Here is a 27,842-nt window from a genome sequence, read left to right as displayed (position 1 = left end):
GTTGAGGACATTCATTTCCATTGTTAGAGCGGTCACCCGAATATCTTGTCAATATAATACATAATCTTCGTACAGAGGCACCACTGTGCGGCGAACTACTGCACTGCACAGGGGAGCTACTGTGAGAGAGCAACCATCAAGCAGTGTTGGGAAACAACGGTGGATTGTAGGTGGCACGTTTTTTAGTTGCCAAAGAACATATTTGATTCAAAGTAACAGTGCGCATTTTTGTACGATATTCGGATACAAAGTAGCCGCGTTGCGCAAACCTTGAAAGCTGTGAAAAAGAAGGAAGTCACACATTAGTTCTTGATTTGGGAACTTAGAAGAGGAGCATCATCATCATGTTCAGTTGGGTGAATAAAGAACAAGGAGGCAGAAACAAGGACGGCGAGATGTACCAAACTGTGACGGAGGGTCTTGAACAACTTTACACAAAAAAAGTATTTCCATTGGAAGAAACCTATCTTTTCCATGATTTCCACTCACCGGCGTTGGAGGCAGCGGATTTTCAGAGCAAGCCAATGGTTCTACTGGTTGGACAGTATTCTACGGGGAAGACGACGTTCATAAGGTAGTGCATCCAGAAATCAGCAACAGTTATGCATTCTCATTTTTGTGATAACTTTATCTTACCTCCAGGGCTCTCTGCCTGTCAGAAATTATTGAGTTGTGAATAACCCCTAGGTAATAGCCTACTTTGACAATTGTGAGCTGTCAAAATGGGGATTAATTTCAGTCAAAAATGTAACGTTAAATGAGGAGATAACCACCGATGGAACAGGTTGTTGCCCCGTGCAACCTAATGTAAACTGTCTAGTGTTGGGAATTATCTAGCATTATGTTAAGGTTGTAAACAGCTTGTTTCTAGTTTTTTTTTACCAATATTACATTTTCACATTCAATACATGAAACATCAGACTTCCCATTTTCCTTAGATCAGGGGAGGGAGGTGCCACACCAACTGCTACTTATAATGTTTTTTAACGTCATGAGGTAGAAGCTTGATTATAAACTGGGTGGTTTGAGCCCTGAATGCTGATTGGCTGACAGCCATGGTATATCAGACCATTTACCCCTAGCATGACAAAACCTTTTTTTTACTGCTCTAATTAAGTTGATAACCAGTTTATAATAGCAATAAGGCACCTCTGGGGTTTGTGGTATATTGGCCATATACCACACCCCCTCGTGCCTTATTGCTTAAGTATAGAAGCAGAGTAGTATTAACTGTCCAGTTTCCACCAACTGCTTTACAGTTAACACCATCAATATCAATGAGACATGTCTGGTGACCTGGGCCTTTTTTGCACCCCTGGACTCTGAACAACCAACCATTTATATGAGAGAAAGAATAGAACCATTACAGAATGGATAAAACTGTCTAAAAATCTCTGAATTTATGGCAATTTTAAGATCTTTCTCTCTAAATCATCAGGACAGACTCAAATGATGTCAGTTTAATATCATGGTGATCTGCAGGTTCTGTAGTAAGATAGGACATGCAGCTAGCGTCACTATTTTTAGGGAAGGTGCCTTTAGTAGGCTACATATTCCAGTTTGGCAGCTGCTGAAAGTATGTACACAATACTGAGAATTAGGTCAACATGCTCCTTTTTGTTGTAGGGTTAACATCTCACCTTGCAGATCATGTGCACAGAAATAAATATGGTTTCAATTTAGTCAAATGTTTTTTTACTTGACCATTTAAGTTGATCTTTAAAAAAAAAACTGATCAACGTTAGTGAAAAAAATGTCTTATCTTAAGGAGACTACATGGTCACTTAGTGTTAAATTGTACTGCTCATTCACAACAAGTGATTTGATTCTTGCAGAGCTTGCAGAGTTACTACATACAGGGATCCCACCCAATTCTAAGGAATTTAATGATGAATCATGGGAGTTGATCATAGCCTGGTCCCAGAGCTGTTTGTGCTGTCACTCTAGCCTGGTCCCAGATCTGTTTGTGCCGTCTTGCCAACTCCTATGGTCATTGTCATGCCGAATGTGACGTGTTTGACAGCACAAACAGATTTGGGCCTAAACCAGGCTAGGGAGTTGAGGCCATTAATAGTCATCCTAAAGACATCTCTTCTCCTCTGAGTGGATGTGGCCAAGGCAAGCTGGCATTCCTCTCTTTGAAGACCTTTGACACAGTGCCATCCTCTCACAGGAAGGGCTGAGGACCTATAGCATGGTCAGAACTCTGCAGGAAAAACATGATGAGTTGCTGTTTTTTTTTTGGTATTGGGGAGCATATATCAAGCACTCTGCCAGCCTTTAAAGTGTCTAGTGTTGGCACTTGGCAGTTGAAAATGTGAGCATGTGCCATCCAGTTAGGCAGATGGCCAAGCACTCCCATAGTAGCAAAGTATGTGGTATTACTCAAATATGTGGTATTCACATTCATTTGCAAGTATTTTTTTGTCTTTCAGCTTGAAAAATGCAAAATGATAGAACGTATACAGAGGCCTCGTACTAGTAGGCGTTGGCCTGGTGTGTGTGCAGATGTTTCAGTTAGCATAGTGTGTTCTGCCAGAGAGCTTTGTAATCATGTTGGAGCCAGATGATGGATATTGCTGTTGTTTTATTACCTCATGTTCATCAACCATCATGCCAAGTCCTATTGTCCATTGTAAAACATTATTTGAAGTGTCGTGTTGCATTGATATGGTGTATCTACATTTACATTTTTTACATTTTAGTCATTTAGCAGACGCTCTTATCCAGAGTGACTTACAGTTAGTGAGTGCATACATTTTCATACTGGCCCCCTGTAGGAATCGAATCCACAACCCTGGCGTTGCAAGCGCCATGCTCTACCAACTGAGCTACACAGGGCCTATCTAGTGTCTGGATATATTGTTATGGTGTATCTAGTGTCTGGATGTATTGACATGGTGTATCTAATGTCTGGCTGTATTGACATGGTGTATCTAGTGTCCGGATGTATTGATATGGTGTATCTAGTGTCTGGATGTATTGATATGGTGTATCTAGTGTCCGGATGTATTGATATGGTTTATCTAGTGTCCGGATGTATTGATATGGTGTATCTAGTGTCCGGATGTATTGCTGTAATGTATTGATGTATGTACGCATTGCTGATCTTACAAAATAGTGTCCATGGAAATGGGCAATAAAGATATTGTATCACAAAACAGTGGTGTTTTACTCTTACTCTGTTCTGTTCCAGGTACCTGCTGGAGCAGGACTTCCCAGGCATGCGGATTGGCCCAGAGCCCACGACAGATGGCTTCATCGCTGTCATGTACGGGGAGAACGAGGGCGTTGTCCCTGGCAACGCTCTGGTGGTCGACCCCAAGAAACCCTTCCGTAAACTCAACGCCTTTGGAAACTCTTTCCTCAACAGGTAAAGTGGACCGTTTTTGTTTATTACTGGTAACACTTTACATTATGTAACAACAATATTGTAACTGTAGTAATTACAGTATTACTACACAGGTATAAGCATAAAATCACATTACACAATTTAAAGGATCTCTGTGGGTCTAAGATCATCTCAATATCAAGAGTTACCCACATGGTGGTGTAATTATTACTGAATTGCTGTGGCATGTGGAATTTTCCATTACATAAAAAGGCATCTGAGCCTTGGTAAAGGCTCAGATGTTGAATTGTTCAGCTGAGGTTGACATTTTCTTAGATATGAGTATTGATTGATTATACCAGACACCACCTCCCACTGCCCCTGTTATGTATTATAGGTTCATATGATCATTTATCTTTTCAACATTTACCTCCCTCTCTCACTTTGTCCTAATAAATCTGATATTAGGGACACGAGGGCCCTGTTCATTATAACATCTGTAATAAGTCATTCTTCTTGTGTAGCGAGAACACATACTTGAAATTATATTTCTGTTTCACGTTGTAGACATTGTTTTGTTGAGTACATTCATCCAAGCATGCATTTCTGCATGCAGTGCAAAAGAATAGGCTTTTCCCTCCCTGTAGTTACAAGGTTTGTTGATTTTGTCCCCTATTTTCCCTAAAGTGATTTCCAAAGCAGATCCAGTTGGTTTATGTAATCATGATTTTTAAAAAGCTTAGAGGTTAGGGATTGTTTTGGTAGTTTTCTCCCATTGCTTCCTGTCAGCCCAGCCCTTTTGACATAGCTGACATTTTCTTCCACAAACAGGTAGGAGGAAGCAGTGACTTTGTCACCTTTCGTTAGTTGTAGCGCACACTGTCTGTTGTTGGCTTGGCTGTCAGTTGTTGGCTCAGTCAAGAGTCTCTCGTAGATATAATTTTAGCCAAACAACACTTGGCCGAAGCATGTTTCCTTTTTCAAGATATTTATAATCCAAGGGAAATGGGTAAGTACTTCTATGACAGTTGCCCAAGTTAAGGTCAAAGACATTCCTGACAAAACAGAGGACGTCTCTTCCTTTCCAGAGAACCTCCGACAAAGCTCATTGTTTCCAGGGGACGTTAATGTGCGTCACACAAGATGTCACTTGGAGTATGTTTTTTTCCCCTCCACCCAACTGAAGTTAAGTTAGAGCCACACCACATACATGGCTGCATACTACATAATTGTTTCTATAAATCCTTCCTGCCAAAAACAATAAACACTGAGACAGGTATGGGCCTTGCTGCCAACCAGACAGATATACAGCTTTCATTAACACAATATTTTCATCAACACATCAGATCTGATTGAATGGTTGAATACTCATCACTGTTCCTCTAAATCAAAAACATACCAAATTTAGAAAAAGCAATGGGTGGGGGTAGAAAAGGGAAGAGAAAACGTCTCAATATGTTTTGACAATAGAAGTAATTGGGGTGTTTTCTGGAGCTGGCCTTCATGTCTATTACATGTGCTGTGTTTTCTTCTCTACTGTATTTCTAATACTAATGCTACTCGGTTATTTTCTTCTCTCCTGTATTCCTGTAGGTTAATCTGCTCCCAGATGCCTAACCAGGTCCTCCAGGGCATTAGTATAATTGACACACCAGGAATCCTGTCTGGAGAGAAGCAACGCATTAGCCGAGGTCAGTAGCTAGCTATCAAGCTGAGATGTGACATTGATACAGGAGGAAGGCCTACGCTGCCAAAACACTTCAATATGTAGACTTCGGCCACTCAATGTTGCTTTTATTAACATCAACCACCCTTTTAACTATAAATCATCAAACTATCCAACTTGGAGAGCTATGGTAGTTCCTTTCTTTAAGAAATAATAGTCCTTTGTTTGTGGTGGATCATGTATCAATTTAACAAGTCTATCCTTGTTTGTATACATTTTACAGATGCAAATATTTCACATACTGGCATTTTTGTATTCTACAGTGCAGTAATGGTAAATGGGTAGCTATCAAGTGTGTTTCAAGTGTCAAAGCATGTAGAGCTTTATTAAATGTTTTGTGTAATTCTTGTCACCAGATAGATAAGCAGCATGTTCATGCTCTCAGTATGTACAGAATGAAACTGTAAGCCAGCTGTGTCTCATAATTGTACCAATATTGCATATAATATCATCACCATGAAGAACCGATGGCACAGCATGATGCAACACCTCCAGGGCTCTAGTTATGTTTTCTCCAGAATTGGAATCCATCAATGGCTTTCTAAGCCTCCACTTGAAACCCTGAGATATGAAGTCATACCGTAGGCCTCGTTAGCAGCCCCACTCAAGTTTCCTTCATCTTGAGGAAACAATGGTAACCCTCACCCTGTTTTAGATATTAGGGTAATCATGTGCTGCCCAGTTCTCGCTTTCTTTTCCTCTTTTTGAAAAACCACAAGGTTTCTGATATGAAAAGCTACAATGGAAAACGATACTTACAATGCATAAGCCAGAAACAATGTGCTGACGTGTGCAATTACAGAAGTGCTAGGACCTTGTTATAACAGTATAGGGAATAGGGTGCCATTTGGGATGCATACCATGGAGATATGTGCATTCTTCTACATCTGTTCCTGCTTTGCGCTCTGTGTACAGCTGAGGTTGCAGTCCTCAAGCCTTAGCCATTTAAACATTATTTCAATTACTCATAGCATCATGACATCAGTAGTTTTCATGTTGAGGTATATTATAAATGTGTACACAGAGTAGGCCTTTAATATGATCAATAACATCATGGCCAAGTGATATAATTCATGACAACTGGACTTAATGAACTCAAGAGTAGTTGTCATCAAAATAAAAAGTGGTGTTGATATCTTTCCAAGTTCCAGTTGATTCAAATTAGTCATGCAGATGAAGTTTGTTTCATCAGGGTTCTTCAGGCTACTATACCGATGTCCGCTGTGACCTCTATAACGTCATTACAGCATTAACTGTTCCCACACTCTCAGAGCTCCTCCTAGCTAAATGACTTGGCCCAGTCTGGCTGCTCGCATTCTTTATAGCCTTGTAATCCCTGCCATTGTTTGTGATGATGAGAATGGCGCTGCAATGGATAGTTGCCGTTTTACTATTTTTTAGTTTTTTTTTGTTGCTATGATCTTAACTTTTTAGTACATAATGTTTCCACCGTTGTTTCCTATGACTGAAATAAAAACAAATCGATTTGGATGAAGATTTCTACTTCAATGAGTCGGAGGTGCAGAACATACTGCTCACCCCGGACCAGGCCCTAAGAGAGGCTGACGTGCGGGCACCCTGAACTACTGTACGCCGGCGAGTACATAAACCGCCTCTACCCTATTGGCGAACGTACAATCACTGGAGAACAAATTGGACGAGCTGTAGACCATACTATTTACCAAGAGAGTTTTCATCTGTTTTTCATAGCTGTCTATTTATCACCACAAACCAATGCTGGCACTAAGGCCACACTCAACGAGCTGTATAGGGCCATAAGCAAACAAGGAAATGCTCATCCAGAGGCGGTGCTCCTAGTGGCTATTGATTTTAATGCAGAAAAACTGAAATCCATTTTACCTAATTTCTACCAGCATGTCACCTGTGCAACTAGAGGCGAAAAAACTCTAGATCACCTTTACTCCACACACAGAAACGCATACAAAGCTCTCCCTCACCCTCTATTTGGCAAATCTAACCATAACTCTATCCTCCTGATTCCTGCTTACAAGCAAAAACTCAAACAGGAAGCGGATGCTAAACAACAGGACTGTTTTGCTAGCACAGACTGGAATATGTTTCTGGATTCATCCGATAGCATTGAAGAGTTTACCACATCAGTCACCGGCTTCATTAACCTTTGACTGCAGTGGGATAATTCAGGGTCACACAGAGTGATTCTTGGTAGTCTTCAACAAATCTACTTTGAAACGAAAGTATATGGGCTTAAAAAAGAAGACACCTGTACCATGTCAGATAAAGAGTTGAAATGTATACAATTTTGAGTTTGCATCCCAAGTTTGCACTTTATATACGTCACAGAAGACTGAAATATAACAAAACTGTTCGTCGGATGTGGCAGGGCTTGCAAACTATCACGGATTACAAAGGGAAACCCAGAAGCGAGCTTCCCAGTGACGCGAGCCTATCAGATTAGCTAAATGCCTTCTATGCTCGCTTCGAGGCAAGCATCACTGAACCATGCATGAGAGCACCAGCTGTTCCGGATGACTGTGTGATCACGCGCTCTGTAGCCAATGTGAGTAAGACTTTTTAAACAGGTTAACATTCACAAGGCCGTAGGTCCAGACGGATTACCAAGACGCGTACTCAGAGCATGCGCTGATCAGCTGGCAAGTGTCTTTACTGACACTTTCAACCTCTCCCTGACCCAGTCTGTAATACCTACATGTTTCAAGCAGACCACCATAGTCCCTGTGTCCATAAACGCCAAGGTAACCTGTCTAAATGACTATCGCCCCGTAACACTTGCATCTTTAGCCATGAAATGCTTTGAAAGGCTGGTCATGGCTCACATCAACATCATCATCCCAGACAACCTGGACCCACTCCAATTCAAATGCTGCCACAACAGATCCACAGATGACGCTAGTTCTATTGCACTCCACACTGCTCTTTCCCACCTGGACAAGAGGAACACCTATGTGAGAATTCTGGTCATTGACTACAGCTCAGCGTTCAACACCATAGTGCCCACCAAGCTCATCACGAAGCTAAGGACCCTGGGACTGAACACCTCCTTCTGCAACTGGATCCTGGACTTCCTGACGGGCCGCCCCCCACGTGGTGAGGGTAGGCAACAACACATCCGCCACACTGACCCTCAACACTGTGGCCCTTCAGGGGTGCGTACTTAGTCCCCTCCAGTACTCCCTGTTCACCCACGACTGTGTGGCCGCGCATGACTCCAACACTATCATTAAGTTGCCAATGACACGGCGGTGGTAGGCCTGATCACCGACGACGATGAGACGGCCTATAGGGAGGAGATCAGAGACCTGGCAGTGTCGTGCCAGGACAACAACCTCTCCCTCAACGTCAGCAAGACAAAGAAGCTGATCATGGACTAGAGGAAACGGAGAGCCTAGCAAGCCCACATTCACATTGACTGGGCTGTAGTTGAGTGGGTCGAGAGCTTCAAGTTCTTAGGTGTCCACATCACTAAGGATCTATCATGGTCCACACACACCAACACAGTCGTGAAGAGGGCACGACAATGCCTCTTCCCCCTCAGGAGGCTGAAAAGATTTGGAATGGGCCCTCAGATCCTCAAAGAGTTTCTTCCATGCAGCTCTGTTAAGTTAGATGGGGAGTGGCGGTGTACAGCAACCTTCAAGTCTTTCCACAGATTTACAATGGGATTCAAGTCTGGGCTTTGGCTGGGCTTTCACATTCTTTGGAAGCTTTGGAAGGACTTTCACATTCTTGTTCTGCAGCCATTCCTGCGTTGCTTTGGCTGTATGCTTGGGGTCATTGTCCTGCTGGAATGTAAATCTTCGCCCCCAGTATAAGGTCATTTGCACTTTGAAGCAGGTTCTCATCAAGGATTTGCCTGTATTTGGCTCCATTCATTGGTCCCTCTATCCTTACCAGTCTCCCAGTCACTGCTGCTGAAAGCATCTGCATAGCATGATGCTGCAATCACCATGCATGGTGTTAGACAGGTGAGCTGTGCCTGGTTTTCTCCAGACAAACAGTACCAGTCAAAAGTTTGGACACAACTACTCATTCCAGGGTTTTTCTTTATTTTTACTATTTTCTACATTGTAGAATAATAGTGAAGACATTAAAACTATGAAATAACACATATGGAATCATGTAGTAACCAAAACAGTGTTAAACAAATCAAAATATATTTGAGATTCTTCAAATAGCCACCCTTTGCCTTGACAGCTTTGCACACTCTAGACATTTTCTCAACTAGCTTCATGAGGTAGTCACCTGGATTGCATTTCAATTAACAGGTGTGCCTTCTTAAATTAATTTGTGGAATTTCTTTCCTCCTTAATGCATTTTACATTTACGTCATTTAACAGACGCTCTAATCCAGAGCGACTTACAAATTGGTGCATTCAATTTAGGATAGTCAGTGGGACAACCACATCTTGATCACAGTAAGTACACTTCTTCAAACAAGCAGCTGTGAGCAAAGTCAGTGCAATCAGGGACAACTACATCTCGATCACAATAAGTACATTTCTTTAAACAAGTCAGTGCTAGCAGGTGAAATAAGTCAGGTGTTAGTTTAGACAAAATACAGTGGTAGTAAAGTAGGGGTAGAAGGATTACTATTATACTATTCCAGGTATTCCTTAAAGAGGTAGGGTTTCAAGTGTCTCCGGAAGGTAGTCAGTGACTCCGCTGTCCTGGCGTCGTGGGGGAGCTTGTTCCACCATTGGGGTGCCAGAGCAGCGAAAAGCTTTGACTGGGCTGAGCGGGAACTGTGCTTCCGTAGAGGTAGGGGGGCTAGCAGGCCAGAGGTGGATGAACGTAGTGCCCTCGTTTGGGTGTAGGGTTTGATAAGAGCCTGAAGGTAAGGAGGTGCCGTTCCCCTCACAGCTCCGTAGGCAAGCACCATGGTTTTGTAGTAGATGCGAGCTTCAACTGGAAGCTAGTGGAGTGTGCGGAGGAGCAGGGTGACGTGAGAGAACTTGGGAAGGTTGAACACCAGACGGGCTGCAGCGTTCTGGATAAATTGCAGGGGTTTAATGGCACAGGCAGGGAGCCCAGCCAACAGTGAGTTGCAGTAATCCAGACGGGAGATGACAAGTGCCTGGATTAGGACCTGTGCCGCTTTCTGTGTAAGGTAGGGTCGTACTCTGCGAATGTTGTAAAGCATGAACCTGCAGGATCGGGTCACCGCTTTGATGTTAGCAGAGAACGACAGGGTGTTGTCCAGGGTCATGCCAAGGTTCTTTGCACTCTGGGAGGAGGACACAATGGAGTTGTCAACCATGATGGCGAGATCATGGAGCGGGCAGTCCTTCCCCGGGAGGAAGAGCAGCTCCGTCTTGCCGAGGTTCAGCTTGAGGTGGGGATCCGACATCCACACTGATATGTCTGCCAGACATGCAGAGATGCAATTCGCCACCTGGTTATCAGAAGGGGGAATGGAGAAAATGTAATTGTGTGTCATCTGCGTAGCAATGATAGGAGAGACCATGTGAGGATATGACAGAGCCAAGAGACTTGGTGTATAGAGAGAATAGGAGAGGGCCTAGAACTGAGCCCTGGGGGACACCAGTGGTGAGAGCACGTGGTGCGGAGACAGATTCTCGCCATGCCACCTGGTAGGAGCGACCTGTCAGGTAGGACACAATCCAAGAGTGAGCAGCGCCGGAGATGCCCAACTCGGAGAGGGTGGAGAGGAGGATCTGATGGTTCACAGTATCAAAGGCAGCAGATGGGTCTAGAAGGATAAGAGCAGAGGAGAGAGAGTTAGCTTTGGCAGTGCGGAGAGCCTCTGTGACACAGAGAAGAGCAGTCTCAGTTGAATGACCGGTCTTGAAACCTGACTGGTTAGGATCAAGAAGGTCATTCTGAGAGAGATAGCAGGAGAGTTGGCTAGAGACGGCACGCTCAAGAGTTTTGGAGAGAAAAGAAAGAAGGGATACTGGTCTGTAGTTGTTGACATCGGAGGGATTGAGTGTAGGTTTTTTGAGGAGGGGTGCAACTCTCGCCCTCTTGAAGACTGAAGGGACATAGCCAGCGGTCAAGGATGAGTTGATGAGCGAGGTGAGGTAAGGGAGAAGGTCTCCGGAAATGGTCTGGAGAAGAGAGGAGGGGATAAGGTTAAGCGGGCAGGTTGTTGGGCGGCCGGCCGACACAAGTCGCAAGATTTCATCTGGAGAGAGAGGGGAGAAAGAAGTCAAAGCATAGGGTAGGGCAGTGTGAGCAGGACCAGGGGTGTCATTTGACTTAATAAATGAGGATTGGATGTCGTCAACCTTCTTTTCAAAATGGTTGACGAAGTCATCCACAGAGAGGGAGGAGGGAGGGGGTGGAGGACGAGAAGGTGGCAAAGAGCTTCCTAGGGTTAGAGGCAGAGGCTTGAAATGTAGAGTGGTAGAAAGTGGCTTTAGCAGCAGAAACAGAGGAAGAAAAAGTAGAGAGGAGGGAGTGAAAATATGACAGGTCCGCAGGGAGTCTAGTTTTCCTCAATTTCCGCTCGGCTGCCTGGAGCCCTGTTCTGTGAGCTCGCAATGAGTCGTCAAGCCACGGAGCAGGAGGGGAGGACCGAGCCGGCCGGGAGGATAGGGGACATAGAGAGTCAAAAGATGCAGGAAGGGAGGAGAGGAGGGTCGAGGAGGCAGAATCAGGACACCGGAGGGAGAAGGATTTAGCAGAGGGAAGAGATGATAGGATGGATGAGGAGAGAGTAGTGGGAGAGAGAGAGCGAAGGTTGTGACGGTGCATTACCAGCTGTGTAGGGGCAGAGTGAGTAGTGTTGGAGGAGAGCAAGAGAGAAAAGGATACAAAGTAGTGGTCGGAGACTTGGAGGGGAGTTGCAGTGAGATTAGTAGAAGAACAGCATCTAGTAAAGATGAGGTCAAGCGTGTTGCCTGCCTTGTGAGGGGGGACGGTGAGAGAGTGAGGTCAAAAGAGGAAAGGAGTGGAAAGAAGGAGCCAGAGAGAAATGAGTCAAAGGCAGACGTCGGCAGGTTAAAGTCACCCAGAACTGTGAGGGGTGAGCCATCCTCAGGAAAGGAACGTATCAAGGTGTCAAGCTCATTGATGAACTCTCCAAGGGAACCTGGAGGGCGATAAATGACAAGGATGTTAAGCTTGAATGGGCTAGTGACTGTGACAGCATGGAATTCAAATGAGGAGATAGACAGATGGGTCAGGGGGAAAAGAGAGAATGTCCACTTGGGAGAGATGAGGATTCCTGTGCAGACAGCTGCCGCTGAACAAAGAGGTTGTGCTAATAACACTAAGCTAATTGCCTAGCACAAGTGTAGCCACTCCCCCTCCTATTGAGTTGTAATCTGCAGCAGAGAACAGTATGAACAGTATGAAAATGTATGCACTCACTAACTGTAAGTCGCTCTGGATAAGAGCGTCTGCTAAATGACTAAAATCTAAAATGTAAAAATGAGAACAAAAGAAGTGGCTGGCCCTGCGTCCAGTGTGAATGGGTAACAATCGCTTTTTAAGCAGACTGGGTAGCTTACTAACTATGACAGACAGACAGAACCAACACAGTTTAGAAGTTAAAACAATTATGCTTACAGAATCAAGCAGGATCCTTCCAAGACTATTAGTTGACACTATTTGAGACAATCAGTTGTGTTGTGGCAAGTTGGGGGGGTATACAGAAGATAGCCCTATTTGGTAAAAGACCAAGTCCATATTATGGCAAGAACAGCTAAAATAAGCAAAGAGATACGACTTGACTTGACTTTACTTTAAGACATGAAGGTCAGTCAATCCGGAAAATATCAATAACTTTTAACGTTTCTTCAAGTGCAGTCGCAAAAACCATCAAGCGCTATGACGAAACTTGCTCTCATGAGGACCGCCACAGGAATGGAAGACCCAGAGTTACCTCTGCTGCAGAGGATAAGTTCATTAGAGTTACCAGCCTCAGAAATTGCAGCCCAAATAAATGCTTCACATTGTTCAAGTAACAGATACATCTCAACGTTCAGAGAAGACTGCTTGAATCAGGCCTTCATGGTCGAATTGCTGCAAATAAACCACTACTGAAGGACACCAATAAGAAGAAGAGACTTGCTTGGGCCAAGAAACACGCGCAATGGACATTAGACCAATGGAAATTTGTCCTTTGGTCTGGAGTCCAAATTTGAGATTTTTGGATCCAACTGCTGTCTTTTTTTTTTTTTTTATATAAAATTTGTATTTTGGGGGGGGGAATGGATCAGCTTAATATTGCAGATAGATTGTATCTTCTATCAATGTAATTGTCTGCATCACTTCCAATCCCCCATGTTTTTTTTATATATATATATATATACTCCCCTTTATTACTTTTCAACCCCACCATCCTTTCCCTACTTGGAGTAAATTAGTGAACAACAATGCCCAGGCCTCTACTTCCGGTCTATAATTACTATCTACACCTTATGGACAGAGTTAATTTGACAATAATTCTATTATTTATATATATATATATATATATATTTTTTTTTTGTTCCTGAACTTCTTCTACTCTCAACCTCTCCGATCATTTTCATGATGTCCATCCGATTTGCTTCTATATGCCATATCTTTCTAACTGTGCTCTTTCCCAAAAGCTCCCAACATACAACCTATATACTTATTATGGACACAGTATGCTTACATTATTAGATATCTTTGTTATTATTTGTTGTTATTTGTTATTAGTCCCATCCTTCAACTCTATTCAATACCTCCCATCTATCTCTTAACACCATCCATATAGGATTTCTATTTGCCATATATATTTCAACCGTACTGTGATGTTTTACAAAAGTTCTGAACCTGTGTCTTTGTGAGACGCAGTGTGGGTGAACGGATGATCTCCGCATGTGTATTTCCCACCGTAAAGCATGGAGGAGGAGGTGTTATGGTATGGGGATGCTTTGCTGGTGACACTGTCTGTGATTTATTTAGAATTCAAGGCACACTTAACCAGCATGGCTACCACAGCATTATACAGCGATAGCCATCCCATCTGATTTGGGCTTAGTGGGACTATCATTTGTTTTTCAAGAGGACAATGACCCAACACACCTGGCTGTGTAAGGGCTATTTTACCAAGGAGAGTGATGGAGTGCTGCATCAGATGACCTGGCCTCCACAATCCCCTGACCTCAACCCAATTGAGATGGTTTGAGATGAGTCGGACCGCAGAGTGAAGGAAAAGCAGCCAACAAGTGCTCAGCATATGTGGGAACTCCTTCAAGACTGTTGGAAAAGCATTCCAGGTGAAGTTGGTTGAGAGAATGCCAAGAGTGTGCAAAGCTGTCATCAAGGCAAAGGGTGGCTATTTGAAGAATCTCAAATATAAAATATATTTTGATTTGTTCAACACTTGTTTTTGTTTACTACATGATTCCATGTGTGTTATTTCATAGTTTTGATATCTTCACTATTATTCTACAATGTAAAAATAAAGAAAAACCCTTGAATGAGTGTGTGTCCAAACTTTTGACAGGTAGTGTAGCTCTTTGCATTCAGGCCAAATAGTAAAATGTTTGTCTAATCAGACCACTGAATCTTTTGCACTTTCATGTGCCTTTTTGCAAACTCAAGGCGTGCTGTCGTGCCTTTTTTTCAGGAATGGCTTCCGTCTGGCCAGTCTCCTATAAAGCCCAGATTGGTGAAGTGCTGTAGAGACTATTTTCCTTCTGGCAGGTGCTCCCATCTCAACCAAGGAACTGTAGTTCTGTCAGAGTGGTCATTGGGTTCACCCCCCTGACCAATGGTCATTTGGCTCACCCCCCTGACCAAGGTCCTTCTTACCCGGTTGCTCACTTTGCCATTATGGGTTATTATTGTGTGTAGATGGGTGAGAAAAAAAATATTTAATCCATTTTGAATTCAGTCTGTAACACAACAAAATGTGGAATAAGTCAAGGGGCATGAATACTTTCTGAAGGCACTGTAAATAGTTAAATAGTTGGACTATCTGCATTGACCCTTTTTTACACTAACTTTTTTGACTCATCACATACGCTACTGTTTACTATCTGTCACTTTATTCCTAGTTATATGTACATGTCTACCTCAATTACCTCATACCCCTGCACATCAACTCAGTACTGGTACCCTGTGTATATAGCCAAGTTATCGTTACTCATTGTTTATTTATTATTACTTTTATTATTACGTGTTTTTTATTATTTCTCTGTTTTCTTTTTCTCTGCAATGCCCATAAGTAAGCATTTCACTGTTGGTCTACACCTGTTGTTTACGAAGCATGTGACGAATAACATTTAATTTAATTTGTTAGCAACACATGCGTTCATTAAACTACAATCCCTTGCTACTCAAAGGCAACTTTGCGTTTTCCTTCCAAAATTAAACCACAATTATTTCAGATGATCATGCATTGCTTATTCAAGACAATAACAGTAGGCCTACTCTTCCATGCAGGCAATCATTTTATTGAAATGTCCTTTGCACAAAGTAATGGAAACACTTGAGTAAATGAGGGATACAAAGTACATTGAAAGCAGGTGCTTCCACACAGGTGTGGTTCCAGAGTTAATTAACATCCCATCATGCTTAGGGTCATGTATAAAAATGCTGGGCAGGCCATTATTTTGGCTATCATGGCTATGCCCCCATAGGATGATAATGCCCCCCATCCACAGGGCACGAGTGGTCACTGAATGGTTTGATGAGCATGAAAACGATGTAAACCATATGCCAGGGCTGTCTCAGTCACCAGATCTCATCCCAATTGAACACTTATGGGAGATTCTGGAGTGGCGCCAAGACAGCGTTTTCTACCACTATCAACAAAACACCAAATTATGGAATTTCTCAAGGAAGAATGGAGTTGCATCCCTCCGTTAAGAGTTCCAGACATTTGTAGAATCTGTGCCAATGTGCATTGAAGCTGTCCTGGCTCGTGGTGGCCCTACGCCCTATTACGACACTTTATGTTGGTGTTTCCTTTATTTTGGCAGTTACCTGTATGTATGCATGCTTTATACTGGCGACCTTCTAAAATACCAGTACTTGTCAATGAGCCGACACATTATATTTATAAAAGGAGTGCCACAGCTGCCAGGTGCACATTATTTAACCTGTACCTGCAGGCTCGTCTGTGTGTACATTGGTGGTGTGTATTTTGTCAACAAAAACATAAAGGATATCAGTCATTCATAGGTAAACACTAATTCTATTTCAGGAGGCCCATAGTGTAGTCATTTTCAAAAGTGCTGGTTGGCTGTTGTATAAACACTAGTGGTGACTTTTAGATAGTTATTTCACCCTTGGGCCACAGTAGCGCTCTTAGTTAGAGGACATACAGTATAAACATCTGACTTGGTGTGTGATTTGTTGCTGATATTTGTTTGCGTTACATCTATCTTTTCAAGTCCAGGAAATCATTGCACTCCAATAGATTGTAAATCAAATGTTCTGCAGACAAAAGACTACAAACAAAAGCAGTACAGCTGAATATCAGTTGTAATAGTTGTTAATACAAGAATGATACTACTTCAATGTTGGCTCAGCGTCATGATTGTAATATTGTTTGTTTTTCCCACTCAACAGGCTATGATTTCTCTGAGGTGCTGCGATGGTTCGGAGAGCGGGTGGACCGCATCATCCTCCTCTTCGACGCCCACAAACTGGACATCTCAGACGAGTTCTCCGAGGCCATCAAGGCCTTCCGTGGCCAGGACGACAAGATCCGCGTGGTGCTGAACAAGGCTGACCAGGTGGACAGCCAGCAGCTTATGAGGGTCTACGGAGCTCTGATGTGGTCCCTGGGGAAAGTCATCAACACACCCGAGGTGGTGAGGGTCTACCTAGGCTCGTTCTGGGCCAAGCCCCTGCAGAACACGGAGAACCGGAGGCTCTTTGAGGCAGAGACCCAAGACCTCTTCAAGGACATCCAGGGCCTGCCCCGGAACGCTGCCTTACGCAAACTCAATGACCTCATCAAACGGGCTCGACTTGCTAAGGTAAGCTGTTACTGTAACTGTACTCCCCCAGTCCCTGCCCATTCCTGTGCTGTCCCTGGACGCCAATAGTCCTAGTAAGACCCATGTCTCTACTAGTGATGGGTATATTAAATATACTTTGACTCGATTTGTAAAATATTTTATATTTTTTGCTAGGTAGTGTTAGCTAGCGCTAGTCGGCTGTACGGTACCTTTGCAAAACTCTGGTATTTTTCATCCTATAACTTGTTCTCGATCTTCTTTTTAAATAGTGAGCCAACTTGTTTTCAGCAACTGATCAAAACTAATTTTACAATGCTCTCTCTTGTCTCTCTGCAGCAGACATATAGTGAGCAATATGTTTGGAACATCAAATCGCAATAGAATCGCAGTATAGAATTGCAATACATATCGTATCAGCACCAAAGTGTGCTTAAGATCCCGGACTGCATCTTTAAGTCTGTTGTGCAAAGTGAACACTTCCTCTGGATCCCCTTGACCCCTGGTTTCCACTATTTCCATTCAGAGCTCCTTCCACAGCATTACATGGAGCAGGCTGGTACTTAAGTCTCCCTGCAGCACACGGAACAATTTATACAGAACAGAGGAGGGCCATTCCTCAGAGTGTAGCCTTATCTCTTCCGCAATATTTTTCCAACTGGCCAAACAAACAGAAATCCGGCAGCTCTCCACATTCCTTCCTGCTATGCTGAGAGTGTGTGAGACCATGTGAGGTAGTAAAGTAGTCAGTACGTACCCCCAGGTTGGCCCTGTCGGTCTCGGTCGCCCCCCACCCCTGGTCAGAGAGGAATGTATGACGTCCTGACAAAAAACCAAGGCCCTATTTATCCACCCTCTGAACCTCTCCCTGCCTGCCTGTCTATAAGCACTCCAGCACCATAGTGTTTACGCCAACCCTGTCTGTCTCTGTCCGTCCGTCTGTCTGTTTGCCCATCCCACAGCGCCTGCCTGCTTCCAAGAGGAGTAAACATTCTCATATTCTCTGGTAACTAAAGGCACAACCTTACTTCATCCCCTGGAGCGAACTTCCTCCCAAACCTACTTTATTGAGGAAATTATTGTGTAAACACCGGTGTTGTTGAATGTTCCCCCTCACAAGGACATTTACAAGGTGGAGTCGCACTTGCAAACATGAGGAACATATTGATAACCCTGCTGGTCCAACAATGCTTGGAGAGGTTGAAGGACCCTGGTGAATGAATGCAATCAGCTTCTATCTGATGTATTCTGTTTTAACCCACCTTATCATTTCCCCTTATACAATTTCAGTTCACAAATACACTGTACAAGTCTCATCAACAGGGTTGCCGTTGATAATGGCTGACCCTGGCCGTGACCCCACTCTCCGATGGTGTCTCCGGGGGAGTTGGGACATGCAAAAAAAAAACATTTCCAATTCACACATGCGTATACACACTTGAACATGTGTGAAATAGGACAAATGTAAGCACCCACCAAATCATAATAATTATAATTATGAAACCAGATGAAAATATCAAGCATGGAGAAGGAAGGAAACCACAGAGATGTAGACAAAAGTTTTATCAAAAGCTGCATGACCTCATACATAGTGTAATAGGACCTTATTTGAATATGTGGAAAGCTGAAATCTGGAAATGACGTAAATAGACAAGTGGCTCAGGCTTGACCATACTTATACTCTCTCTATGTCTCTCACATAGGTGCATGCCTACATCATCAGCTACCTGAAGAAAGAGATGCCGTCGTTGTTTGGGAAGGAGAAGAAGAAAGAGGAACTGATCATGAGACTTCCTGAGATCTACACCATACTGCAGAGAGAACACCACATCTCCCCTGGAGACTTTCCCAATGTCGTCAAGATGCAGGTCACCATGAATATGGCTACGTCCAAAATGGCACCCTATTCCCCTGCACTACTTTTGACCAGAGCCCTGGTCAAAGTTAGTGCACAAAAAAATAGAATAGGGTGCCATTTGGGATGCATCATAGGTTTTTATCTAGGTGCAACTCAGTGGCTCATCTGAAATGCAGAGTATTATCAAATACTGTATGTACCCATAGTCATTTCAGTCATCTTGCATACCTCAACATGAGTAGTGAAACGGTACTTGTAGATACAAGTAAAGGGGTAGATGGAGGGTGCAGTTCGAGGTTCTATCTTAGAGGGAAGACCTCAATTCCATCTCCACCCTTTTCTTTAACATCAACAGTTCATCAAAACATCATAATTGGGCATCGTCTAGCACTGCTGGAAGTTGCCATCCAGTTGAAGGCGAGGGACGGCCACACCTCTGCCACCTCCCCAGCTCTGTATGAAAGCAGCTGTTTTCTGTCAGCTACAGAGAGTAGAGCGAGTTAGGCGTCAGAGGCAGACTGAGCTTGGCTTTGGATTTGGAAGGAAAAAGCTCAACTCGTTGAACCTAGAGAATCACCACAACACTTGAAGTGAGAACACTGCAACTGGTTGTGAGACATTGTCTTGAGAGAATGCTCCACTATTGAACAGTGAGAATGTTGTAGTGTGTACAGGTCCCTGAGGAGGACTGTAATTCCCTGTCCTGTTATTGTGTGTTGAGGAGAGGGACCACCCGCCATAGTCTCAAATTTCTCTGCTTTTTAGTCATGGGTGTTTATCTAACAAAATGTTCAACACAGCACCTCCGAGACCTGAGGCCTTAAGCCATGTATGTATCTGTCAATCAGGAACAGTCAAACAATGTAACTGTTACATACCCTTTGGTCATCCCACCCTAATCCTAGCCCTGAGATGACTGTAGTCAATAATGGAGTCATATCAGGGATAGCCTAATTCCTGCTTTACAGATGTGGCCTAGAAGTTGCCTCATATACGACAATGGACAGCTCATGGCCACACAAGTCACTCAGGGTCAATATACACTACATAACCACAAGTATGTGGACACCTGCTCGTCGAACATCTCATTCCAAAATCATGGGCATTAATAGTTGGTCTCCATAATACAGTTGGTCTCCATTTGCTGCTATAACAGCCTCCACTCTTCTGGGACGTCTTTCCACTAGATGTTGGAACATTGCTGCGTCGACTTGCTTCCATTCAGCCACAAGAGCATTAGTGAGGTTGGGCACTGTCGGCGTTCCAATTCATCCCAAAGGTGTTCGATGGGCTTGAAGTCAGGGCTCTGAAATGGCTAGTCAAGTTCTTCCACACCGATCTCGACAAATTTTTGTATGGACCTCGCTTTGTGCACGGGGGCATTGTCATACTGAAACAGGAAAGGGCCTTCCCCAAACTGTTGCCACAAAGTGGAAGCACAGAATCATGTAGAATGTAATTGTATGCTGTATCGTTAAGATTTCCCTTCACTGGAACTAAGGGGCCTAGCCCAAACCATGAAAAACAGCCCCAGACCATTATTCCGCCTCCACCAAACTTTACAGTTGACACCATGCATTGGGACGGGTAGTGTTCTCCTGGCATCCGCCAAACCCAGATTCGTCTGTCAGACTGCCAGATGGTGAAGCGTGATTCATCACTCCAGAGAACGCGTTTCCACTGCTCCAGAGTCCAATGGCAGCGAGCTTTAGACCACTCCAGCTGATGCTCGGCATTGCGCATGGTGATCTTAGGCTTGTGTGCAGCTGCTCGGCCATGGAAACCCATTTCATGAAGCTCCCGACGAACAGTTCTTGTGCTGATGTTGCTTCCAGAGGCTGTTTGGAACTCGGTAGTGAGTGTTGCAACCGAAGACAGACGTGCTTCAGCACTCGGCGGTCCCGTTCTGTGAGCTTGTGTGGCCTACCACTTCGTGGCTGAGCCGTTGTTGCTCCTAGACGTTTCCACTTCACAATAACAGCACGTACAGTTGACCGAGGCAGCTCTAGCAGGGCAGAAAATTGACGAACTGACTTGTTGGAAAGGTGTCATCCTATAACGGTGCCACGTAGAAAGTCACTGAGCTCTTCAGTAAGGCCATCCTAATGCCAGTGTTTGTCTATGGAGATTGCATTTGCTGTGTGCCAGATTTCTACACGCTACGCGCTTCAGCACTCGGTGTTCCCGTTCTGTGAGCTTGTGTGGCCTACCACTTTGCGGCTGAGCTGTTGTTGCTCCTTGATGTTTTTGTCTATAGAGATTGCATGGCTGTGTGCTCAACGCGGTGACCCGATCCTGTAGGTTCATGCTCTACAACATTCGGAGAGTACGACCCTGCCTTACACAGGAAGCGGCACAGGTCCTAATCCAGGCACTTGTCATCTCCCGTCTGGATTACTGCAACTCGCTGTTGGCTGGGCTCCCTGCCTGTGCCATTAAACCCCTACAACTCATCCAGAATGCCGCAGCCCGTCTGGTGTTCAACCTTCCCAAGTTCTCTCACGTCACCCCGCTCCTCCGCACACTCCACTGGCTTCCAGTTGAAGCTTGCATCTGCTACAAGACCATGGTGCTTGCCTACAGAGCTGTGAGGGGAATGGCACCTCCGTACCTTCAGGCTCTGATCAGTCCCTACACCAAAACGAGGGCATTGGGTTCATCCACCTCTGGCCTGCTGGCCCCCCTACCTCTGCGGAAGCACAGTTCCCGCTCAGCCCAGTCAAAACTGTTCGCTGCTCTGGCACCCCAATGGTGGAACAAGCTCCTTCACGACGCCAGCACAGCGGAGTCACTCACCACCTTCCGGAGACACTTGAAACCCCACCTCTTTAAGGAATACCTGGGATAGGATAAAGTAATCCTTCTACCCCCCCTTACCCCACCCCCCCCCCAAAAAAATAATAATAATAATAATAATACATATTTATCCCACTGGCTATAAGGTGAATGTACCAATTTGTAAGTCGCTCTGGATATGAGCATCTGCTAAATGACGTAAATGTAAATGTAATGTAATGCTCAATTTTATACACCAGTCAGCAATGGGTGTGGCTGAAATAGCCAAATCCACTAATTTGAAGGGGTGTCCATATACTTTTGTATATATAGTGTATCTATTGCCAAGAGATTTTGTATGGTTTAAGATATGACCTGCACCCTACGCATGTCAATCAATAAAATGTATTTATAGAGCCCTTTTTACAACAGCAGTTGTCACAGAAATACAGAAACCGAATCTATTAAAACTCCAGAGAGCAAGCAATGCAGATGTAGAGGCACGGTGGCATTAAAACCTTGAAATCAGCCCTAGCCTTAACAGAAAGCCAGTGTAGGGAGGCTAGCACTGGGGTAATATTTTTGTTGTTGTTGTTCTAGTCAAGATTCTAGCAGCCATATTTAGCACTAGCTGAAGTTCATTTGGTGCCTTATCTGGTTAGCCGGAGAGTTGAGCATTGCAGTAGTCTAATCTTGAAGTGACAAAAGCATGGATTAGCTTTTCTGCATCTAATTTGGACAAAAAGTTTCAGATTTTTGCAATGTTACGAAGATGAAAAAATGCTTGAAATATCTTGAAATATTTTTTATATGTTCGTCCGGAATTCCGGAAAATGCAGTTGTCGAGGAAAGCTTTCTGATGAAAAGCGAGAAGAGGTGTTTGAATGACTCAGAGACACTGTATCGGACCTTTTGTAGGGTAGGAGGGACGCCCCTCCCCGACGCACACACTCGATGTCCAGTCAGTCATGGCTGGCGTAGTGTAATAAAGGCTTCTGGTGAATGCGCTGGGGGCGTATCCCATAAGTGAAATACCGAAACAACTACTTGAACGAGAACTGTTTGTTTCTTGGGACCTAGAACTAGCTTCTCTGTTTTGTCTGAGTTTAAAATTAAAACATTTGCCGCCATCCACTTCCTTGTCTGAAACACAGGCTTCCAGGGTAGGCAATTTTGGGGTTTCACCATGTTTCATCGAAATGTACAGATGTGTGTCGTCTGCATAGCAGTGACCGTTTACATTGTGGTTCCGTATGACATCACCAAGAGGTAGCATATATAGTGAAAACAGAGGACAAACCATCCACAGAGAAGAACTGATACTTTTCCGACAGATAGGAACTAAACCAGGCAAGAACTTGTTCACGTAGACCAATTGCGGTTTCCAATCTTTCCAAAAGAATGTGGTGATCGATGGTGTCGAAAGCGGCACTACGGTCTAGGAGCACGAGGATAGTCCCAGAGCCTTGGTCTGACGCCATTAATGGTCATTTAACCACCTCCACGAGTGTGGTCTTAGTACTATGATTGGGACTAAAACCAGACTGGAGCATTTTGTATACATTATTTTTCTTCAGGAAGGCAGTGAGGTGCTGAGCAACAGCTTTTTCAAACATTTTTGAGAGGAATGGGAGATTCGATATAGGCCGATTAGTGTATTAAAAACATTTCTGGGTCAAGGTTTGGCTTTTTCAGGAGATGCTTTATTATTGCCAATTTGGTACACATCCGGAGGATAGGGAGCCGTTTATTATGATCAAATCAAATCAAATGTTATCACATGCGCCTACTACAACAGGTGTAGACCTTTCCGTGAAATGCTTACTTACAAGCCCTTAACAACAATGCAGAGGTTTTGCTTTAAAATGTAAAAAAAATTTTTTTTTAATAAACGAAAGTAAAAAAAAAAAAAAAATAGTTACAATAAAATAACAATAACAAGGCTTTATACAGGGGGTGCCGGTACCGAGTCCATGTGGGGGGTACCGGTTAGTCGAGGTAATTGAGGTAGTATGTACATGTAGGTAGGGGTATAGTGACAATACATAGACAATAAACAGCAGTGTAAAAAAGGGGGTCAATGCAAATAGTCCGGGTAGCCATTTGATTAACTGTTTAGCAGTCTTGTGGCTTGGGGATAGAAGCTGTTAAGGAGCCTTTTGGACCTAAACTTGACGCTCTGGTACCGCTTGCCGTGCGGTAGCAGAGAGAACATTCTATGACTTGGGTGGCAGGAGTCTTTGATAACCTTTAGGGCCTTTCTCTGACGCTGCCTGGTATAGAGGTCCTGGATGTCATGAAGCTTGGCCCCAGTGATGTACTGGGCTGTACGTACTACCCTCTGTAGCACCTTGCGGTCGGATGTCGAGCAGTTGCCATACCAAGCGGTGATGCAACCAGTCAGGATGCTCTCGATGGTGCAGTTGTATAACCTTTTGAGGATCTGAGGACCTATGCCAAATCTTTTCAGTCTCCTGATGGGGAATAGGTGTTGTCGTTCCCTCTTCACAACTGCCTTGGTGTGTTTGGACCATAATAGTTTGTTAGTGATGTGGACACCAAGGAACTTGAAGCTCTCAACCCGCTCCACTACAGCCCGTCAATGTGAATGGGGGCATGCTCGGCCCTCCTTTTCCTGTCGTGTATGATTAGCTCCTTTGTCTTGCTCACTTTGAGGGAGAGGTTGTTGTCCTGACACCACACTACTAGGTCTCTGACCTCCTCCCTATAGGCTGTCTTATCATTGTCGATGATCAAGCCTACCACCGTTGTGTCGTCGGCAAACTTAATGATTGTGTTGGAGTCGTGCATGGCCACGCTGTCGTGGGTGAACAGGGCGTACAGGAGGGGACTAAGCACGTACCCTGAGGGACCCCCGTGTTAAGGATCAGCATGGCAGATGTGTTGTTGCCTACCCTTACCACCTCAACATAGGAGGGCCAAGCACATGAAGTAGCTCTTTCAGTAGTTTAGTTGGAATAGGGTCCAGTAGACAGCTGAATGTTTCGAGAGATACAGGATTTTAAAAACGTGTGTCTTTCCATTGATACGAGGTCATGGCAGTTCTGTGCAGACTCAGGACAACTGTGTTTTGGAGAAATAGCCATATTCAAGGAGGAGTCCGTAAATTTTCTTCAAATGTTCATGATCTTTTCGTTGAAGAAGTTCATGAATTCATCACTGCTGAAGTGAAGGCCAACCTCACTTGGGGAATGCGGCTTTTTAGTTAGCTTTGAACAGTATCAAAAATAAATGTATTGTTTTTATTCTCAATCAGGTTGGAAAAATAGGCTGATTGGGCAGCAGTGAGGGATTTTCGATATTGCATGCTAGTCGGAAGACTTCCAATTTGGTGGAGCGACATTTCCGTTCCAATTTTCTGGAAGCTTGCATCAGTGCTTGGGTCATTTCTGTATACCAGTGAGCTAGTTTCTTGTGAGACATTTGTTGTGTTTAGCAGTGTGACTGCATCTAGGATATTACCAAAGGTTACGTTTAGATCCTTGGTTAGGTAGTTAACAGATTTTTGTACTCCGACGTCCTTCCTCTGGAAGAGCATCAAGGAATATTTTGGTTGTCCGAGAATTTATAGCGCAGCTTTTGATAATCCTTGGTTGGGGTCTAAGCAAATTATTTGTTTGAGTTATGAGGAAAAATATTTAGATACACAATATCTATTCCACGGGACAAAGCTAGACCCAGGGTATGATTGTGGCAATGCGTAGGTCCCGAGACATGTTGGATAAAACCCACTGAGTCGATGATGGCTCCGAAAGTATTTTGGAGTGGGTCTTTGGACTTCTCCATGTGAATATTGAAGTCACCAAAAATGTGAATACTATCTGCCATGACTACAAGGTTCGATGGGAATTCAGGGAACTCAGTGAGGAACACTGTATATGGCCCAGGAGGCCTGTAAAAAGTATCTATAAAAATTGATTGGGTAGGCTGCATAGATGTGGGAAGGTGTTGTCTTACTGCAGGGTTCTCAAACCCTGTTCCTGGAGAGCTACTGTCCTGTAGGTTTTCGCTCCAACCGTAATCTAGCACACCTGATTGTAATAATTAGCTGGTTGATGAGCTGAATCAGGTTAGTTACAACTCGGGTTGGATCGAAAACCTACAGGAGGGTAGCTCTCCAGGAATAGGGTTGGAGAGCCCTGTCTTACTGTAATGTGGGCTTTTGTGAAGCAGGACGTGATATAAATGATATTGATCCCTGTTTCTTAAACTTTCTTGCTGTCTTTGTTTTTACAGGAGCAGCTCCAGCACTATGACTTCAGCAAGTTCCCCTCCCTGAAGATGAAGCTGATCGAGTCTGTGGACAAGATGTTGGCTAACAAGATCTCTGGCCTGATGACCATGATCCGAGACGAGGAGAGCAAGGCACCCCCAGCCATGGTGAGCGGCGGGGCCTTTGAGGGCTCCCAAGACGGGCCCTTTGGCCAGGGTTACGGAGAGGGCATCAGCGCCGGGTCTGACTGCGAGGACTGGATCGTGAGCCGTGACAAACACAAGTACGATGAGATTTTCTACTCCATGAATCCCATCAACGGGAAGATCAGTGGAGTCAACGCCAAGAAGGAGATGATGAGCTCCAGTCTGCCCAACACAGTCCTGGGGAAGATCTGGAAGCTGGCAGACTGTGATAAAGACGGCATGCTGGATGACGAGGAGTTTGCCCTGGCGCAGCACCTGATCAAGGTGAAGCTGGAGGGGTACGAGCTGCCCACCGAGCTACCTCACCACCTGGTGCCTCCCGCCCACAGGAAGGACAAGGTCGCTGACATCCTCTACAACCACGACGAGGACTAAAGACAAGCCAAAAAACACCAATGGAGAGGACACTTCAACTCCATTGTGTCCCAATGCCCTAACTCGTGCACTATGTAGTATGGTGTGATGTATTGGCATACTAAGTAGTGTGCTAGTGTGGATATTGGGACATAAGACTAGATCCTGGATCAATGCCTAACAGGAAAGAAAGTGGGGATACATCTGACTAAAAAAACAAGCAGTAATCCTACTAAAGTTGGAATTAAAGCCTTTATGGGGGGGGGTTGATATTTTTGACTTAAGGTTGGTTTACTTTTTCTTATCAAGTGATACAGCGTCCCTCAATAAATATGTTTCTGTTCTTAGTAGTTTTGGGTATACCAACACATTTTCAAAAAAAATTAAGAATCAGTTTCTCAGATATATATTTTTTCAGATGTATGCATGGAAACTTTGTCTTGCAAAAGTATTCATCCCCCTTGGCGTTTTTCCTATTTTGTTGCATTACAACCTGTAATGTAAATTGATTTTTATTTGGATTTCATGTAATGGACATACAAATTCTAAAAAATACAACAAACCTGCCAAGAGAGGGCCGCCCACCAAAACTCACGGACCAGGCAAGGAGGGCATTAATCAGAGAGGCAACAAAGAGACTAAAGATAACCCTGAAGGAGCTACAAAGCTCCACAGCGGAGATTGGAATATCTGTCCATAGGACCACTTTAAGCCGTACACTCCACAGAGATGGACTTTATGGAAGAGTGGGCAGAAAAAAGCCATTGCTTAAAGAAAAAAATAAGCAAACACATTTGGTGTTCGCTAAAAGGCATGTGGGAGACTCCCCAAACATATGGAAGAACGTACTCTGGTCAGATGAGACTAAAATTGAGCTTTTTGGCCATCAAGGAAAACGCTATGTCTGGCGCAAACCCAACACCTCTCATCACCCCAAGAACACCATCCCCACAGTGAAGCATGGTGGTGGCAGCATCATGCTGTGGGGATGTTTTTCATTGGCAGGGACTGGGAAACTGGTCAGAATTGAAGGAATGATGGATGGCGCTAAATACAGGGAAATTCTTGAGGGAAACCCGTTTCAGTCTTCCAGAGATTTGAGACTGGGATGGAGGTTCACCTTCCAGCAGGACAATGACCCTAAGCATACTGCTAAAGCAACACTCAAGTGGTTTAAGGGGAAACATTTAAATGTCTTGGAATGGCCTAGTCAAAGCCCAGACCTCAATCCAATTGAGAATATGTGGTATGACTTAAAGATTGCTATACACCAGCGGAACCCATCCAACTTGAGGGAGCTGGAGCAGTTTTGCCTTGAAGAATGGGCAAATATCGCAGTGGCTAGATCCAGGCTTATAGAGACATACCCCAAGAGACTTGCAGCTGTAATTGCTGCAAAAGGTGTCTCTACAAAGTATTGACTTTGGGGGGGTGAATAGTTATGCACGCTCA

General features: G+C 44.1%; 1 protein-coding gene across 1 annotated transcript; it reads left to right on the top strand.

The window, feature by feature from the left end:
* LOC121544722 (EH domain-containing protein 4-like) lies at window positions 1-26,829 on the top strand. Its single transcript, XM_041854812.2, has 6 exons — window positions 1-574; window positions 3,197-3,373; window positions 4,925-5,022; window positions 16,572-16,984; window positions 18,667-18,831; window positions 25,854-26,829. The coding sequence occupies exons 1-6, from the start codon at window positions 345-347 to the stop codon at window positions 26,409-26,411; spliced, it is 1,641 nt and encodes a 546-aa protein (XP_041710746.2). The 5' UTR covers window positions 1-344; the 3' UTR covers window positions 26,412-26,829.
* The last annotated feature ends 1,013 nt before the right edge of the window (window positions 26,830-27,842 follow it).

Source organism: Coregonus clupeaformis, chromosome 29 (genome assembly GCF_020615455.1).
Source record: "Coregonus clupeaformis isolate EN_2021a chromosome 29, ASM2061545v1, whole genome shotgun sequence".
Taxonomy (NCBI): Eukaryota; Metazoa; Chordata; class Actinopteri; order Salmoniformes; family Salmonidae; genus Coregonus; species Coregonus clupeaformis.
Note: the sequence above shows the minus strand (reverse complement) of the source record. Positions and strands in the feature narration are given on the sequence as shown.

Excerpts from the sequence above, each read along its gene's own strand:
- LOC121544722 (XM_041854812.2), top strand. The coding sequence starts at position 345 with ATGTTCAGTTGGGTGAATAAAGAACAAGGAGGCAGAAACAAGGACGGC. Across the intron at positions 3,374-4,924 it reads GGAAACTCTTTCCTCAACAG|GTTAATCTGCTCCCAGATGC; the intron begins GTAAAGTGGACC and ends GTATTCCTGTAG. Across the intron at positions 5,023-16,571 it reads GAAGCAACGCATTAGCCGAG|GCTATGATTTCTCTGAGGTG; the intron begins GTCAGTAGCTAG and ends CCCACTCAACAG.